Here is a 16983-nt window from a genome sequence, read left to right on the forward strand (position 1 = left end):
CTGAGGTTGTTCTCTCCATGTCTTCCTGGGTTTTCTCCCACAGTCCACAGACATGCAGGTTAACTGGTGACTCTAAATTGCCCGTGTGAATGTAAATAAATCATTATTTGTCTCAATGCATTGTAGCGTCCAACTTGAGGTTCTGCAGCATTTTTTCTCTCTAACAAAGGTGAATTTGTTGACGGTGTTTAAAGTGATGCTGCTATGACTTTACTTTATGAGTCTTTTTAATGAAGCTGTTCTTAACTTTGCTGATCACCCACTTCATAAGGAGTTCCACTTTAGGCAGTTGTTACAGAATAGCGAGAACAAAGACGCTTTGGGCTCTTTTATTCCTGTAGCCTTTGAAAGGCTGAATCCCTTCATGAAATACAAAGACCTCCACACTTCAGCTCACCAGGACATGCATTTTATTTAGCTCTATGTTTTTAGTTGGTCTTAATTTTTTTAAGTAATATCTCTATCATTCACTTGATAGGCTGTTCTTTTTTGTTTTACTTTTAGTATATATATTTATTTATTGTTTTATTTTGTAACATGTCCTCATACCTAAACAAAAATACTGTGTATTAAAATCCCTTAATTACATTCTTCAGTAAGGTATTTTAAATGTTGCTGAAACGTGGCACTTTGTTTTAGACCAAGCAGGATCACAGTGTCTGCATGTAAACAGTGTCATGACATCGTAATGTAGCAGCCACACAGTGTGGCTAATGCTAGTAGTGCTAGCAGCAGCAGCCTGCTCTCCTTGCAGGTTAATGTCCACATGACGATTGGTTATATGCCAGTTTATTCTGAAACAGCCTACATACAACCTGATTTTCATTTTCTGGATCAAAATACAAAAACTCCAAAACTGCAATGGGATGTTTTCTGATCTTAGCTGATAAAAGGGGCTGTTGTCTGCCAGGGCTGCAGATCATGTTAGTGGCAGGTGGCTGCATAACATCTTAAGCAGTCAAATGGTGTTACAAATTAATAAAAGATCATTGATTAATTTAATTGATTAGTATTTCTGGTGCCAATGACCAAGGGTAGCAACGTTAAATTGTTTTGTCAACTAATCACGCACATTTACACTTAAAGTAAGGAAGTTACATAAATTATCTTACATGCGTAAGTTAAAAAAAAGTTAAAATAAGTCAACAGTGAATTTTGGTGTCACACTGGACATGTACAGCAGGCTCCTGGGTTAAAGTCTGGATGTGTCTGACCCATCCATCCAGCCTGACCTCCTACCTTAGCGAGCTTTGCCGTTCTGTACACTTCACCACCTGACTTCCTCTTTTGCTCCTGTCGTAATTACTACGGCCACTGGAGGGTGAGGCCTAACAATAAATATATGAAGTAGAAGAACCTGCTTGCAATGTGGTGAAGACGAGCTGTCATAAATATATTTTATATTTCTTTCTTGTCCTCACCTACAGATTGTTGCTGCTCATTGTCTTTTCCCTTACAGAACATAAATGTTTTATAGATTAACATCCAGAATCAACACACACACATCCTCACACAGAAAAGAGAAAAAAATATCAAAACCCAGACTATTTCCCAAAAGACCAAAACACTACGAACTCTGAACACCTGTAAAATGTCTGGTGAATGAACTGAACAAAATGCACAGCTGAAGAATCTATTTTTTTTTTTTTTTAATTCTGCAGCTCCTCTCAAACTGAAGAATGTTGATAATTCATTTCCCCGCAGTCTGTGACCTTTAAATTTGACCTTTAAGTTTCACCAGACGGAAGATGTCTGAGGTCCCTGCAGGTCAGGAGACGGACTCTGAGGGATTCAGCAAGACCTAAACTAGTCAGGCTTGAAGCCTGAACACACCGGCTGAGTGGTATGAATCATCCTTAACAATGGAGGGAGGTCAGAGGTCAACAGCACTCCTGCAGCGAGAGAGTGATATTACTGTGATATTAATACTCACTGTACTGATCAACGATTGTATGAATCTGGTGTAAAATTACAATGTTGTTCTCTTGAGAATAAGATCCATTAATCCTTCAAAGTAACTGAATGTACATTTAAATCTGTAGTTTTTGGTCTGATCAAGAAAAATGGTCAATTTGCAAAATGTCAAAGCCAAAATTTAATTTTGCTTTCCATGGAGACTCGAAGCTGCAGCTGGTTACCAAACCGCAACATGCACACAGAATTCACATCGAGACAACAGAAGGAATTTGAAGGATACAAACAAGTCCAACCTGCACATTTTTCATTATTATTTCATTATTTAGCCTCATTTTTTTCATGTTATGGTTGTGAAAACCTGAAGGACTGATGAGAACAAAGAAAAGTTGTGTTGATGTGCTGTAGTGTGTTTTCATTCAGACAATCGTGACGCAGAATCAAGTTTGATTTGTTGCTCACAAAACTATTAGCTTCATAACTGTTAAAGTTATGAAGTTAAAGTTAAACTGTTAATTTAACGACTTGTCAACCACAAGGTGGCCACACCCTAAAGCAAACTACTACTACTTCCTTGTCTGCCCCCTGCTGGCTATTAGCGGAAGTGCAGGACACTTCCACATTAGCTGCAATTATTTTGGCTGATATTGCAATGTGATATGACTTGTAATATTAGAGGGAATTATCTTTTTCACACCATTATTTGCTGGGATCTGCGCCAAAAGAAATATGTTTTATCAAGTCCAGAGAATACGATGTGGAGGCCAGGACATGTCTGCAGCATGACAATATTTACGGTAATCCAAAATAGTATTCTGACACACAGTTTGCCTTTAACAAACGCGGTGCCTCCTGGGATTTGAAAATTGCAGTAGACTATATTGTGATTTCCATAAAAGTCTGATTAATTATTCAGCCCTTGTTTATATTCTCTGTTGTTGAAGTGTGGGCAGCTTCACGATGCTCTGAGTCTTTGCTGAAGGACTGTATATCAAATCAATTATGGATTAAATTCTTGCCTCCGCGGCTGCTGCACACTACATCTTCTATCCAAACCAGTGTTGAAACAGCAGAGCTCAGAGGAAACCATCGATCGTGATAAATAAACCACTGCACTGTATGTGTGGTCGCAACAGGAGATTTCTATAAAGAGTTTTAGCCCACTTGTTGGTGTTATTTTTCCTCCCTGATGCAGAGGCAGCAGGGAGACTCTAACCCTGATTTTATGGTTTTCAATGCAAACACAAGTGTGTGGGGAAGCTCAGCAGCTACATAATAAGCTGTATCCACCCTCCACTGACTCACCATAAACCTGAAAACTCATGTTCAGGGTGTGTTTAGTCCCAAGATGCTACTTTCTGTCAAGCTCCTCGTTCGTCCTCATGCTACATCTTCACTCTGAGTGCAGGTTAGCACTCCTTCATGTGGGAACACAGCACTGGTTCGCTGCAGTCTGGATGGTCGTCACTGTGCAGGTTCAGCGTCCGTCTAATTACTGAGCAGCAGTGTGTCGAGCTACCGACACCTTCATGATGCTCTGAAGAGTCTGCCGCTAATGAGCCTGTTTGCCCTGACCGTCAGAACTCACTGCATTTGTGATTAAGTTAAAATTACTTTTAATCAGTGCTGCAAAAATGCAAGAAATGTCAGGTCTAATAAGGAGATAGTGATGGACTGAAGGTCAGAGAGGTGAGACGAGCAGAAGGCTGGGATAACATGTTGGATTGAAAAGGAAAAAAAGTGGAAAATATGAGCAGAGGAGTAACAAAAACAGCATCTGAATGGCATTTTCACTGAACTGTTCATCAGGATTTTACAGAGGATGTTCTAAAAGAGAGAGGTCAACTAATCCAAGGTTTAGAGACACATACAGCAGCTGAACAGTCTCACTCCTGTGTTAATGAGTGAGCCTGTTACATTAAAAGGACTCCACTTTCTGCACTCTACTCCATCAAAAGTGTTGCATTGGGTTTTTCTGTTTGTAACCTTTAACCTTGAGTTTCCACCTGTCAAACTATAGAGTCCTCTAGATTTATTCAGTGCCAAATGAGTCAAATCACCCAATTTAACGTACAACATAGAGGTGTTTAATACATGAACATCTCTTTAAAATTGAAACTTCAGGTTGGAATGAGCCACTAAAACTGTTTTTACCATGCAGCTACTTACAGGTGACAACTGTACATCCCATTTGAGGTTTGATGCTCTGATAAACAATACTTCCCGATTAAAAGCTTATTGAAAAACTATCAAAGCCGCAGAAAATAGGGATGCAAAATATTGTCTTTTTATCAATACCTGATATTTTCCAACTGATTTTGGCCGATACTCATATGTGTGCAAAGAGCATCAAGTCTTTCCTAGAACTGCATAATTAATCAAAATCCCATCGAAATCGCAATATTGATTTCTACAATTTTCAAATCACAAGAAGCACAATATTTGTAAAAGGCAAAACGTGTCAAAAACTTTTAAATGAATGTGGTGAGGCAGAGACGTCCTAACGTCCTAAATTCTCTGATTTTCTCAAATGTGAATATTTTCTGGTTTCTTTAGTCTTATCATGACAGTAAATTGCATACCTTCGTGTTTTGGACACAACAAGACATTTGAGGACGTCAACTTGTAAAACAGTCATCAACGTTTTCCATCGTTTGTGACATTTTACAGACCAAATCATTGAAAATAACCATAATGAAATAATCATTAGCCCATAACCTTTACTTTAAAATAATCTTACAACTTTACCACCGAAATAGACCGCATCATCTGTAAAACGACAGAAATAGCTGCCACATGAACATCACATGTCAAGCTTTGATGGTCACTCAGAGTTTCTGGCAAGCTTTAAGACCCGTTTGCTCCTAATTGCTGTAATTGTACTTGCTAGATCACAGCTGCTGTTAAAAAAATCCTACTAATGCAGATGTCCAAGTCATTAAAAGTCAGTTGAGCAAAAAAGAAGCCTCGCCTCCTTAAAAATACATCAATGTGACGGGGAACACATGGAAGAAAAAGCACTGCAGTGCACCTCGCTTTTAAGCTGTCAACTCTGATCAACATCTTAATGAAAGGAAATTTCTAGGCACCAATAAAACACACAGAGGAATCAGCTTAAAAGAGCCAGAGCTAAAATAAAAAGCATGTAATGACTCTCCATTTGTAGAGAGAGGTTTAATACAGTCAGAGTTTCCCTGCAGCAGCCTCTAGTGGACATTAGAGGAACTGCAGCTGAGGACAGCGCAGCATTACTTCATCATTCAGCCTCGCAGGCTGTCGAACTCACCTGGCAGGCGTTGTACAGCAGCTGGTGCTCAAACTTGCGAATGCCAAGGATCTGCTGGAACATCTCGTACAGCTGCTCCTTACTGAGGATGAGCTCCGACACGGCGCTCAGGTGCGCCCGCTGTGGCTGACGCCGCATGTCCTCGTCCCCCCTGTAGATGGCGTCGTACTTGGCGATCCACGAGCTCAGGACCGTCTCCTTGCTCAGGCCGTCGATCTCAGGGAGGCTCCGCACGCGCCGCTCGATGTTCTTCTTGAAGACCTCGCGGAAGTCGTTGGCCGAGCAGCCGCCGCTCTGAACCATCCGGGAAACTCTCTCGCTCTTCAGGAAGCCCTGCAAGGAGGAGAGATAAACAAGGATAAGGACTTAAAGCTGTTTATTGGACATGATCAGTCAGAAAAATCAGAGTCCCTTTTTACAGAGGTTTTATTCTTGCCATATGTCAGTGCACATATTTTTGATCTGCTCATGTTTGCCCTGTTAAACTTCCTGCCTTCATACTTTCTTTATTAATTTCAAATTAAAAGTTGTCCAGTGTTTCAGTGGACAGAAACCTTTAATTTCTTAATAAGGCATTCATTGTGAAACATTTGCAGGAACATGTTGTGGAAAACTCACTGACTTGCATCTTTCATTCATGGGCTCTGATCACGGACGCGGCTGAGTTAACTCGTAGTAAAAATTCAGTATTTCAACAGGGTGTCAAACTGTTTACTCTGCTGTACTGTACAATCCTGTCATGTCTGTCTGCAGTAATACTTGCTTGCCCTGGCTACATTTAAGGGCCTTCATGTGTATTTCTGCTTATTTGTTCTCCTCTGGCTACTTTCTGATGGACCTTTTGTGGCATTAGCATTGGGTAATACCTGCACTGCTTACTTAGGTGTGCATGTACAATACAAAAGTATAATGTAATATACTCTGTATATTCTAGCTCAGTGTTTCCAGTCCAGTTTGGTTTAATATCAAACTGTTCTAATACTGCTATAGCAGCTGGTATTACAAAACCAAAAAACTATCAATATCGGCAGTGTAGCAGGTGAAATGGGTTGTAGATGACAGCCGATCAGTATCTGAATTTTTAAAAAATTGAATTGTTTTTGGACCTATTGCTGTGAACTACTGAGAGCAACTTTTAGGTTTTCATCAGACTGACAAAAACACTCAATCAAATAAATGCAGCCTCCTCCGTCATGTCAGTGAAAACACTGTTGACACAGTGGGATCCCAAAGCAGAAGGTTGGACAAAAAACCTGGAAAGGAATAGAACTTGGCCCAAGTGCTGAAACACAATGCATCATCTTCTGGCAATGAGCACAACACTGATGATCTGAGTGGTGATTCAGAATCAGTATTAACAACTTATACGGCGCACACACACACACACACACACACACACACACACACACACACACACCGATGGCTGATGGGAACCTGAAATAAAATAGACTACAGAACATGATGGTGTCGGACAGCAGTTTGTGTGATCATTATCTCTATAATTTAAAAAAAGAAAAGACTTCAGACTTGCAGTGTTTCAATGCTTTGTAAATTATTTACACATCGACATTAAAGTGTCTTAGATTAGATTTAGATATTTTTAGGATTTCCAAATAAACTAAACAGTTAGAACCTCTTCAGATGTTTTATGAATACGTCTCCAAGCTGAGTCTGGATGCAGCAGGACTCAAAACAGCACCACACAACAAGCCAAACAAAAAGCAACACAAATTACGGCAGGTTCCACAAGTTCCTCCTCCCATCTGGGTTAGTGCTTAATTAAACTGGTATAATAGCAGCTTTGCTTTTGCTTTTTGCTTCCAAATCATAAACACATTTTAATTAAAGTAAATATTAAGAAACTGTGTAGCAGCTGCTGAATGGCTGAAAGACATTTTTTTCAAACTCAAAAATTTCAGACTGAAATCACCAGAAGAGGCAGAGGGCAGAGAGGAGCGTCCTGTCCTCCTCCACACTGTAATTCACTGGGTCTAATGTTAAACCCACTGCTTTATTCACATTTGTGGCTTTTGACAGACGTCCTTTGTCCAAAGCAATGCTCAGCGAGTCTGACAGAAGAATAAGTGGCTCAGACTGAGTCAGCGTGCAGAAGCAGCTCAGTGTGACACTAAACAGTCTCTCAGCTGGCTGCTTCACCTCTTCCTGCGAGTCGCTCCGAGACTCTGAAGAGCAGAACATCAGTGAGAAAATGATTCATCAAATGGAGGCCGAGAGCTCGGAGAGCAGCAGCTGAGGACAGTTTGAAGAGACTAACAGGCACGAACATCAAACTGGACCAAAACATCAAGGTTTGGAAAACATTTTACATAATTCAGTTTGTTTTCTCCTCTGATGTGCACAAATTCATGTCTTTTGATTTACAACATCAGTCCAAATTCTTCTGTTTTTGGCTAAAATAACAAAAATAGACTCTGGTAACCCTTGAAAACCACTCATCTTTGTTTAAGTTTTGTGCATCAGTGATAATGTAAGACCAGATTTTACATCTTCAGCTGTGGAAGCTTAAATTATCGTCCAACTGACCGTGGAGTTTTGCAGTTGATGTTCCTAATGGCTAACTTCTATGTCAATTAAACTCAAACTGAAGTAAAGACTAGTCAACAAATCTCACAGGTTAACATCCACATGCCTGTGCTGAATGTGGTTAGACATTACATATTCATTTTGCAGAAGCTTTTATCCAAACCGACGTACATCTGACAGCTGATAAAACACAAGCAGCATGAGTAAGTGCCACAAGGTAAAGTTTGCATCATGTGCAGAGGTGTTCACAAAACAGCTGGGTCTTCAGTCTTTGCTGAGAGGGACTCTGCAGATCGAACGGAGACGCCTTTCATTGGCAGAGCTTCGAATGACTATATGCCAGTTTACTCACACACAGCCTTCTTATAATTTTTTCAGGGATATCTTCTTAAGCACTTGTCCTATGGGCCACTAAGCCCCTAAATCTTGTGGCCAGGGTACATTTTGGTGGCCCAAATGTAAACTTGTGTAAAGACATTCCAGAAAAGGTGTCTTTTGAATCAGGTGTTTTGGAAGAGAGAAACATAAAAACTTGCAGGGCGGTGCGCCCCCAGAAACACTGGTCTAGAGGTAACTGAAACGGTTCGATCTGCAGCACCAAGAACAGGTGTGAGCTGGTTACATCATCAGTGCCAACAAGCTCTGACCTCTGTGATGAAATGTGTGGGAGACTGTGTGCATGTTAAACTAGGAGCAGTTTGCAAAAAGACAATTTCCTTGTGTACACTGCCAATAAAGTTAAATCCTCTAATCTTCTTCTAAAGCAGACAGATAAAGATTAACTTCTTCTATCAGCTTAAAAGATCACAATATTAAATGTATTAGTTTAATCTTAGTCTCTTATGCACAGTTTAAGACTGTGAAGGAGCTCATTTAAGGTGTTGAGGAGACTGATCTTCCTTACATCAGATCAGTTGATAACAATTTTTCCTCTCGCAGTGCAACTGAGACAGAAGAGGCTAAAAGAAAAACATTCTTACAATAATAATCTGGCCAAAAGTCTCACCATGTATTCTCTCCAGTGTTCATTTATGTCATTGAATAAATGAATATCCAGCCACTTTTGTAACATGTAAGCAAACAGAAGCTTCTCTCGTATGATATAAAACAGCAGGATCTCTCTGTGAATGTCCTGTCATGTTTAAATGAAGATGTCAGGAACATGAAGGTAGAGGTCAGTAATGATACCTATTCCATATCTGAGACAGACTTTTATTTTATCTCTGATCAAATGAAATTTTGACTGCTAATGTCAGTCAAAAATAAACACGTTCCAGTTGAGCTGAAACAAAAAATGTCCTTTTAATTCCTTAGATCACATCAACCAAAAAATGTTTTCCTCCTGTAAAACAAAACGTGACAGGTGTTTACATAAGCTAGAACCCATTTCAACCAATCATATCATGACATCATTCTGTCAATCACTCTGTGCTGCTTCGCCAAAATACGGTGGTTATGGGTCTGCAGGACAGAATTTATTCACTTTGGGGCCAGCAGATTATGCACAAGGCACAGTGGACCGCTTCAGCAGCTAGCTAATCTTAGCTACATGGACCACACGATGGACGGGGGCCTGCGCGTCACTGATTAATGTTACTGTACAAAAACACAACGTAATGACTATATCCACTGATTTAGGCGAAAGTGGATCATATTTTATGGAGAAAATACTTTGTGGTTTCGGCTGCTCAGCTTCAACTCTGGGTCAAAGTTTCGCCTAACTTAACTGCTGTTAGCAGACAACAGAACCAGACTGGAGCGGGACTGAACACGAGCTCCGACACTGACGGCAAATACAGTGCTGAGGTCGTTTCTTGATGCTTTCCTGAAGATCCTGATATCTTCACTTATTGCTAAAGCAGCTAACCGCTACCTGCTGTTAGCTCGGTCAATGCTAAGTTAGCTGACTAAGCCCCCACTAAGAAACCACCTTTGTACCGTCTTCCCTGGCTGGGAAGGGCTATTGGCTAATGCGACAAGTCCCTCCCAACAAATAGCACTCTGATTTGTGATTTGTGACAATTTTAACAGTCCATGCATGAACTGCTCGGGTTTCCATCATGCTTTTGTTGAAGTGCATGTGTCCTTTGTCGAACCAATAAAGGAATATCTTATTTTTTCTTATCTTTTACTTTTTCTTAAAATTTGGACTTTCTGTGTGTAACTAAAGGCTGAATGCAACAAATGGGAAACTCAAAAGAGGTCACTGAGCCGTAAAACAGGGCCTTGATAAAAATCCTATTTATCCACTTTCAGCCACAATGTCCTGCAAAATCGTCCTTGGAACAAAACATTCAACACTTCTGTGGTGTAATGGTTCGTTCGGTGTCAATTCTCCTGGAGTTCATAGTCAAATACATCAAATGTCAAATGAAAAAAAGTAATTAAAAGAATAAAAGTAGAATTGCACTCGGGTTATAAACCAGTGGAATTCATGTAGCAATTAAAAACACTGCTGGGAGCTATACAGGTACAAGTCATGAGAGTGTAACAACCTGGCCAGACTTTCATGCAATAAATCCAGATTTATGAGGCCCAGTGGGATGAAAACACAGGTTTTAATGTGTGCTGTAGTCTGCAGTGATTCTGTGTAATTATACATAATGGATAACTTCTCCAGGGGCAGAAACACTGACAGGGTCTGCAGGCATCAACAGCTCTGTGAAGAGGCAAAGGGAAAGTTTTTTCTCCATTACTCCACTCATTCAGCCATCTCATTTATTCTCTGTTAGTGCTCAGAAATGAGTCATGATGTTTGATTAACTTATAATACGGTAATCTTTAATAAAAAAAATCATTTGCAAACACAAAGCTTTTATTAGTGTTTTAATTCTACTCAAATTATCTGGAGAACCTAACTGGAGCTGCAGTAAACATTTAAAAGATTAAGATGTGTTATTTCACCTTTTTGTTATCACCAACATTTCCACTGGAGAAACTAAAACCAACAACAGACTCATCCATCTAACAAACACTGAGTGGGTATCCAAAGCCTGATGTGATTTTTCCACAGAGCTGTGTGCTCTCTGTAGCCGCTGTCTGCACTCAGCCAGAGATGCTTTATGAGGGAAGAATCTCCACTCTGTAACAACAACTGAGTGTCTTTGTAGTTCTAACAACTTGGTGTTTGCCTTAAAATGTCAGAAAATGGTGAAAAATGTTGATCAGTGTTCCTCAAATCCTGACATGACGTCCTCAAATGTCTTGTTTTGTCCACAACCCAAAGATATTCAGTTTACTGTTATAAAGTACTAAACAAACATAAGTTATTCCATTATTAACTGACAGGCCGGTGTGAAATTTTTAATATATTGCCCAATCCTATTCCATGTCTTATCAGAAGAAGATGTTGAAATAAAGATGGTGAGCACAAAAATCTAAAATTATTCCAGTGGAGCTGCTCTTTGAGCTGACAGCAGGAGTTATAAAGGATTTCTAAGAGAGAGGATGCTGACAGACTGAAGGTTGTCCTGTGACACATAAAATAAAAAGTCCCGACTGAACCATGTGACCGGCTTCAGTCTGTTTCGAGGGTTTGGCAACGCTGCCTCATGAGAGCGATAGACCTGCGGAGCGTGAACCAACAGCAGATGGAGAGGAACCGCCGTGGAGCTACAGGAGTAACGACGTGGAACAGAAATCACTAGACGCTGCAGAGTCTCAACAAGGAGATAAAGGACAAACACCAGAGAAAACTATTGTTTTTGTGTTGAAGAAATCAGCAGAGATATTTGGAATCAGCAGAGGGGGCGATGCTGAGAGACGTCACAGAGAGAGTCCTCTTTATGGTGATGAATGGAAACGGGCAAACGTTAAGTGGAAGAAGAGGGAGGTGACAGATGTGGCTGCCACCAGAGGAGCCTGCTAACAGCAGCTAATCTGCCTCTCAGCATCACTCAACACAAACTGCTCCAACCTGCGGAGAACAAAAAGACATTAAACAGCTCCTGCTGAAGGAGGGGATGCAGGAAGGCCGACGACCATAAAGCCGACTGCTCAAATGACGACACTTGAAATGAGGAGACAGATGTCACAGTTTCTAGTGGGATTAAGTCGTGGCTGCGTAAAGAGGCTGCAGACTGACTGCCAGGTGGAGCAAGAAGAAGATTTGTTCAACAGTGAGCTCAGAGTCATGTTTCATTCTCTGTTCAGCTCTTAATCCCACTAACAGACACTAAAATGAATAACTAGGGAGACGATAAATGCCTGTAAAACATGCAGGCTTAGAAATACTGAGAAATGTATCTCAGTGTGTTTTATCTGTTCAGTAAGATGATTCTGAGCCTGAACGCTGCAGTGAAAGTCCTCGATCTTGACAACAACTTTGGACAAAATAATTGAAGTCTTACTGTCCACCATTTGTCCACAGTGTCAGAATACCTGTTCTTGTTGAAACTCCTGCTGGATCAGACTTCAGATCAGCAGCTGAAGAATGACGGATGGATGCAGTGTTACAGATCTACAGATGTAAGAAAACATGTTTGTTTGATACAGATCCCAGAAAATGTCACATCATCATGAATTCAACAGTTCTTGACTCCCACTTATTGTGTTGCGTATCGTAATTTCAGTCAAAATAATGTCAGTATGACTTTTGCAAATGGTGCCATCCAAATAACAACAATGTCAATTTGTAAAATGAATGCAGCAAAATTCAGTCAACCTGACTAAAAACTTTTACGAAAAACAAATTGGGAAAAACTGCAGTGTCCAGATGTGCAAGGCCTATTGATTGACTGATTGATTGTCCTTTTATTTAAGTGCCCAACCCTTGTGGGTTTATAAGAAATCAAATACAGCTGCAGTGTTAAAACATTTTCCTTTAGAGTCCATTTTACAGCTCAGACTCGAACAGAATATTCTGCCTTCTCTCCCAAGCTCGACAAATAAAATTTGCAGCAAAAAAAAGTTTTCTTTCTAAAGCACAACTCAAGTTTCTCAAACTCATCCAGCCAAAAGAATTCAGCACAAACACAACAGAGGACATTTTAGTAAACAGTACGTCCCTTCAGTCCTTGTGAGCAGGACAGCAAAACAAAAAATGACTCTCAATTTCACCGAGCTCATACAACAAACAGTCTGTCCACCTCTGCAGTGGCTTTAAACCTGCTGGTCTCAGGTGGCGAGAACGATGCCGTCCACAACTGATTAATCAGAGGACAAACTTCCCTCGCTCTACCTCACCTGCTGCTGTGAAAACAGAATCACAAGTGAAAAAAAATCCATGAAACTTTTTTTTTCTGTGTGTAGTTAAAAAAAAAAAAACTTTTAAAAAAGCCTTTTTTTCTACTTTTCTTACTTTTCTTTTTTCTCTCCTTTCCTTCCATCCAACCATTTTTATTTTGATGATGTGTCACTTCCTTGATGTTTAACCAATAGGCTTGCAGCTTGTCAGGAACTATCCTCCCAATCAACTTATTAGTCTGAGCCCTTCACTAGAAGAATAATTACATAAAAGTTTATAAAAGTATTTTTTGTTTGTGGGGACTTTTGTTAAATTGTATTTTCTGTGTTGTTTTTACATAACTTTACATTTGGACCACTGAAAATGTACTTTAGCCACCATGCCCATGGAGCCAGTTCTTAAAAATATTGGCGTCTATCCCTGGTTCAGTAAAGTACAGTGAGTTAAAACTGAACCAGGAATGAGTTCTGCCGAAGACATTACAGACAGTTTAGCTAAAATATGTCAAATGTGTTCAAAAATATATATTTTTTTCTTTTTACGACAGTTTTTAATTCCTTGTTGTCTGCTCATCTCCGAGCTGCTTTCAATTTTAGCCATTTAATTAGACACCATTTTCTACAAGTCTGAATGCAATCAATAATCATATAACACAAAAATAACAATTAGCTATTTTGAAGTCCAAGACCAGACTTTCAGCTGACCGACCAAACTGAAAAATATTGCTGGACTGTCATTATCCTGTCACACTGTCAACATCAGCCCCTCTCAGCTATCAGAAGATGATAAAATGGTAATTATTTAATAATGGTGACTGGCATGAAGACGGTCTAATGGAGGAGCCGGTGGTTCATTAACCAGCACAGATTATTTTTGCATGTCAGTCTGATTACTGTTGTCAATTTGTCTGATTGTTTTCTGTCTGAGCTGAAATGGACCACAGATGAACGCAGCTCTGATGTTTCATTACAGGAACAACGATCCCGTTGAGTCTAAATGTGTTGACTTGGTGACGTCACCATCCACCTCACTGTGGTCTGCAATTATATTCATGTTCTGTGTCAGTGTTTAACAGCTCCCACACAAGCACATACATTTTTTTTTCTTAGAAATCTGATGAAAAACCAACAACGTGATCATCCATCTCAAAAAACATTCTGGCTTCTTGTCCATGGCTCTCAGCTTCAAACCTATTGGTTTGTATGTAAGATGTAAAACTTAAACAAAAAACCTCACAAATACATAGTTTCATCTTATTTTAAAGGCTGATTTGTTTCATAGAACAGATAATCACTGTAGTTTTTAGCAAATGTTACTCAGGAAATAATGCACTGATGGGGACTATTCTCAGCGGCGGATGAATCCACATTTGGTGCTCTAGTGAGTATTTGGGGCATCAGGACGGTGTATGTGGGATTGATACACACAGCACTTGTGAGCAGATATATTTAGAGCTGCATGTGGATTATTAAATTAATTGCAAACTATTTTGACAGTTAATCAGTTTGAAAAAAGTCTAATTTCTCAGATTTCAGTTTCTTAAATGTGAATATTTTCTGCTTTCTTTACTCCTCTCTGTAAACTGAATATCTTTGAGTTGTGGACAAAACAAGACATCTGAGGACGTCATCTTGGACTTTGGGAATCACTGATCAACATCTTCTGACATTTTATGGATCAAACAACTAATTGAGTAATCATAAAAACAATAGACAGATTAATTGATGATGAAAATGATCATTAGTTGCAGCCCTGCAGATGTTTTCTTAAATCTGTAGAATCTGATGCGCAGACAAATATTGCACCTTTTGCAATTTGAAAATTGCATCATATATTGTAATTAACTGCTCAGTCCTGTATTAAATGGGATTTAAAAAGGGGGCTACTGATTATGGTTTTTCTGCTGTGTGTGTGAGTCTGTGTGTGTAAGTCTGTGTGTGTGTCTGTGTGTGTAAAGGTCACTCCCTCCTTGGCAGCTCTGAGCCTCCTGACAGCCTGCTGGAGGCTCTGAACCCCCGTCCAGACACGCACTGAGCCTGGATCGATGACTCCCAATCGATCGATGACTTTATTTATTTATTTATTTATTCATTTAATCGGAGGGAGTGAAGCCCCCCCCCCCCCCCCCCCCGGAAAAAACATCCTGAAACAGATAATCCTGAAACTTCAGAAAATTCTGTTTAATTTACAGTTTCAAGTTGGGATGCTACATTACTGTGACACCTGTTTAAGGCTGACAGAAGTCTGGATACTTTTTAGAAACCGCATGTTTATTTAAAGTACCAAAGCTAGGAAAAAAAAAACAATCCAGGCGCTCACTCAAGACCTCAGAGCTGCAACAGTTAATCAATTATTGATCAATCATTCACTACTGTCTGACATTTTGTAGGCAAACAACTACTGATTGAAAAAATAATCAAATGATTAATTGACTATGAAAATAATTCTTAGTTGTTTGGCTGTTGGTGAGACATTCCTGACTTATATATTTCTAGCTGGCTGTATCTCAGATTTTTATGAGGAAATAAATGAAAGCCTTTTCTGAGGTGAATCTGGTCGTCAGTCAGACAGCAGCCCCTCCCTCTGCTGCTCTCTGGATTCTATAGGTGCTCCTCCATTTTGTCTGGCGACACAAATGTCAGCCATTATTACTAATGAATCGATCAGCGGGAGACATCCTCCCACCCTGCTGCTCCAATTAATTGGGGCTTTAAATTTTCACTAAATTATTTACACACCAGCAGAGCGGCGGGCTGTGAGTCAGGAGATTAAAGACACAGACGACGAGTGTTCGCGGCCCTCTGAGTGTCTGCTTCAGAGCAGAAAGAAATCCATTCTGACGGACAGGAAACGCTCACAGAGGCTCTGACTGCTGCAGCAACAGCTTTAAAAACAGAAGCATTGAGAATCTGATTGATCAAGTAAGATTTAATCACTATACTATAAAATAAACATCTGATATATAACAGATTTTTTAATGAGTGTGTCACATGTTATCTGATATTTAATGACACACAGTATCTGTCTACTCTGAGCTCAGGTCAAAGACAGAGGACCTCCAGGACCTCCAGGACCTCCAGGACCTCCAGGACCGCCTTCACCAAAAACTGTCACAACCTGAGGATGATCATCAGAACCATGTGAGACATTATTAATGCAGAGAAGGAGGAGGCCCACTGCTTTGATCACTGGTTCTGGACGCAGGTGTACAAACCCTGAAATTGTGATTTTAGTCTACATGTGCAAGTCTGATTTTGATGACCTCAGAACAGACAAAGTCTCTGGGACCTCCTGTGACTTCTGGCGCTCCCCTTAGGGTGGTCCAGACCCCAGGTTGGAAACCAAAGGTTTAAATGATAAAAAACAAAGAAAAGCAGCAAAACAACACATCGGAGACGCCGCAACCAGAGATCAGTTGAGATTTCTGCCTGATAAATGAGTTAAATGATTAATCAATTATCACAGTTGTTGCCCGGGAAGTATCTGTCAAGTTGCCTAATTGATGAATCAACTAATTATTTCAGCACTAAAGAAATGTGGTTAATGCTGCTTTCCCATCATCTGGAGTGAATTTATAGAGCTGGAAAATAATCCAGAGGGTTCTCTCCTCCTGATCCTTCATGTTAGTGTTAAAAACACTGTGTGTGATTAAGAGTAGAGAAGTGGGAGAGCTGTTTCGAGCCCCCTGGTTCAGGAAGTGACTCCGTCCATTTGTCCACCACAGACAATATTAGGTGACTCACAGTTGGAGCACATTTGGTTTGGGCCAGCTGAATCATCAGGAAAACAGATTAACAATTCTGTTCAAAAATATCTGGTACTTTTATATAAAAAGGTTCAAGCCTTTCAAGCCTGTGGACATGACTCTGAGGGAGAAGTTAAAGATGACTTCCATGGTGCATTTCAGCGAGAAACAGCCAATCAAAGAGCTTAGAAATCTGGTTACATGGGCCGCTAAAGCTAAAGCGAGCTAAAGATGATGCTGCTGAGAAAAACTGGAGATATAATCTGCAGCTTAAACGCACAGTAAGCTTGTAGAAAGTATTGATACTTA

At 40.0% G+C, this 16983-nt stretch overlaps 1 protein-coding gene across 1 annotated transcript in view; it reads right to left on the reverse strand.

The window, feature by feature from the left end:
* Nucleotides 1-16983, reverse strand: part of cadps2 (Ca++-dependent secretion activator 2) — a 271647-nt gene that overhangs the window by 174112 nt on the left and 80552 nt on the right. Inside the window, exon 3 of the mRNA XM_084733727.1 lies at nucleotides 5201-5533. Coding sequence (XP_084589853.1) covers nucleotides 5201-5533 — 333 coding nt within the window. The remainder of the gene's footprint in view (nucleotides 1-5200; nucleotides 5534-16983) is intronic.

The sequence above is a fragment of the Lutjanus erythropterus genome, chromosome 13 (assembly GCF_056507025.1).
Source record: "Lutjanus erythropterus isolate fLutEry1 chromosome 13, fLutEry1.hap2, whole genome shotgun sequence".
NCBI lineage: Eukaryota > Metazoa > Chordata > Actinopteri > Lutjaniformes > Lutjanidae > Lutjanus > Lutjanus erythropterus.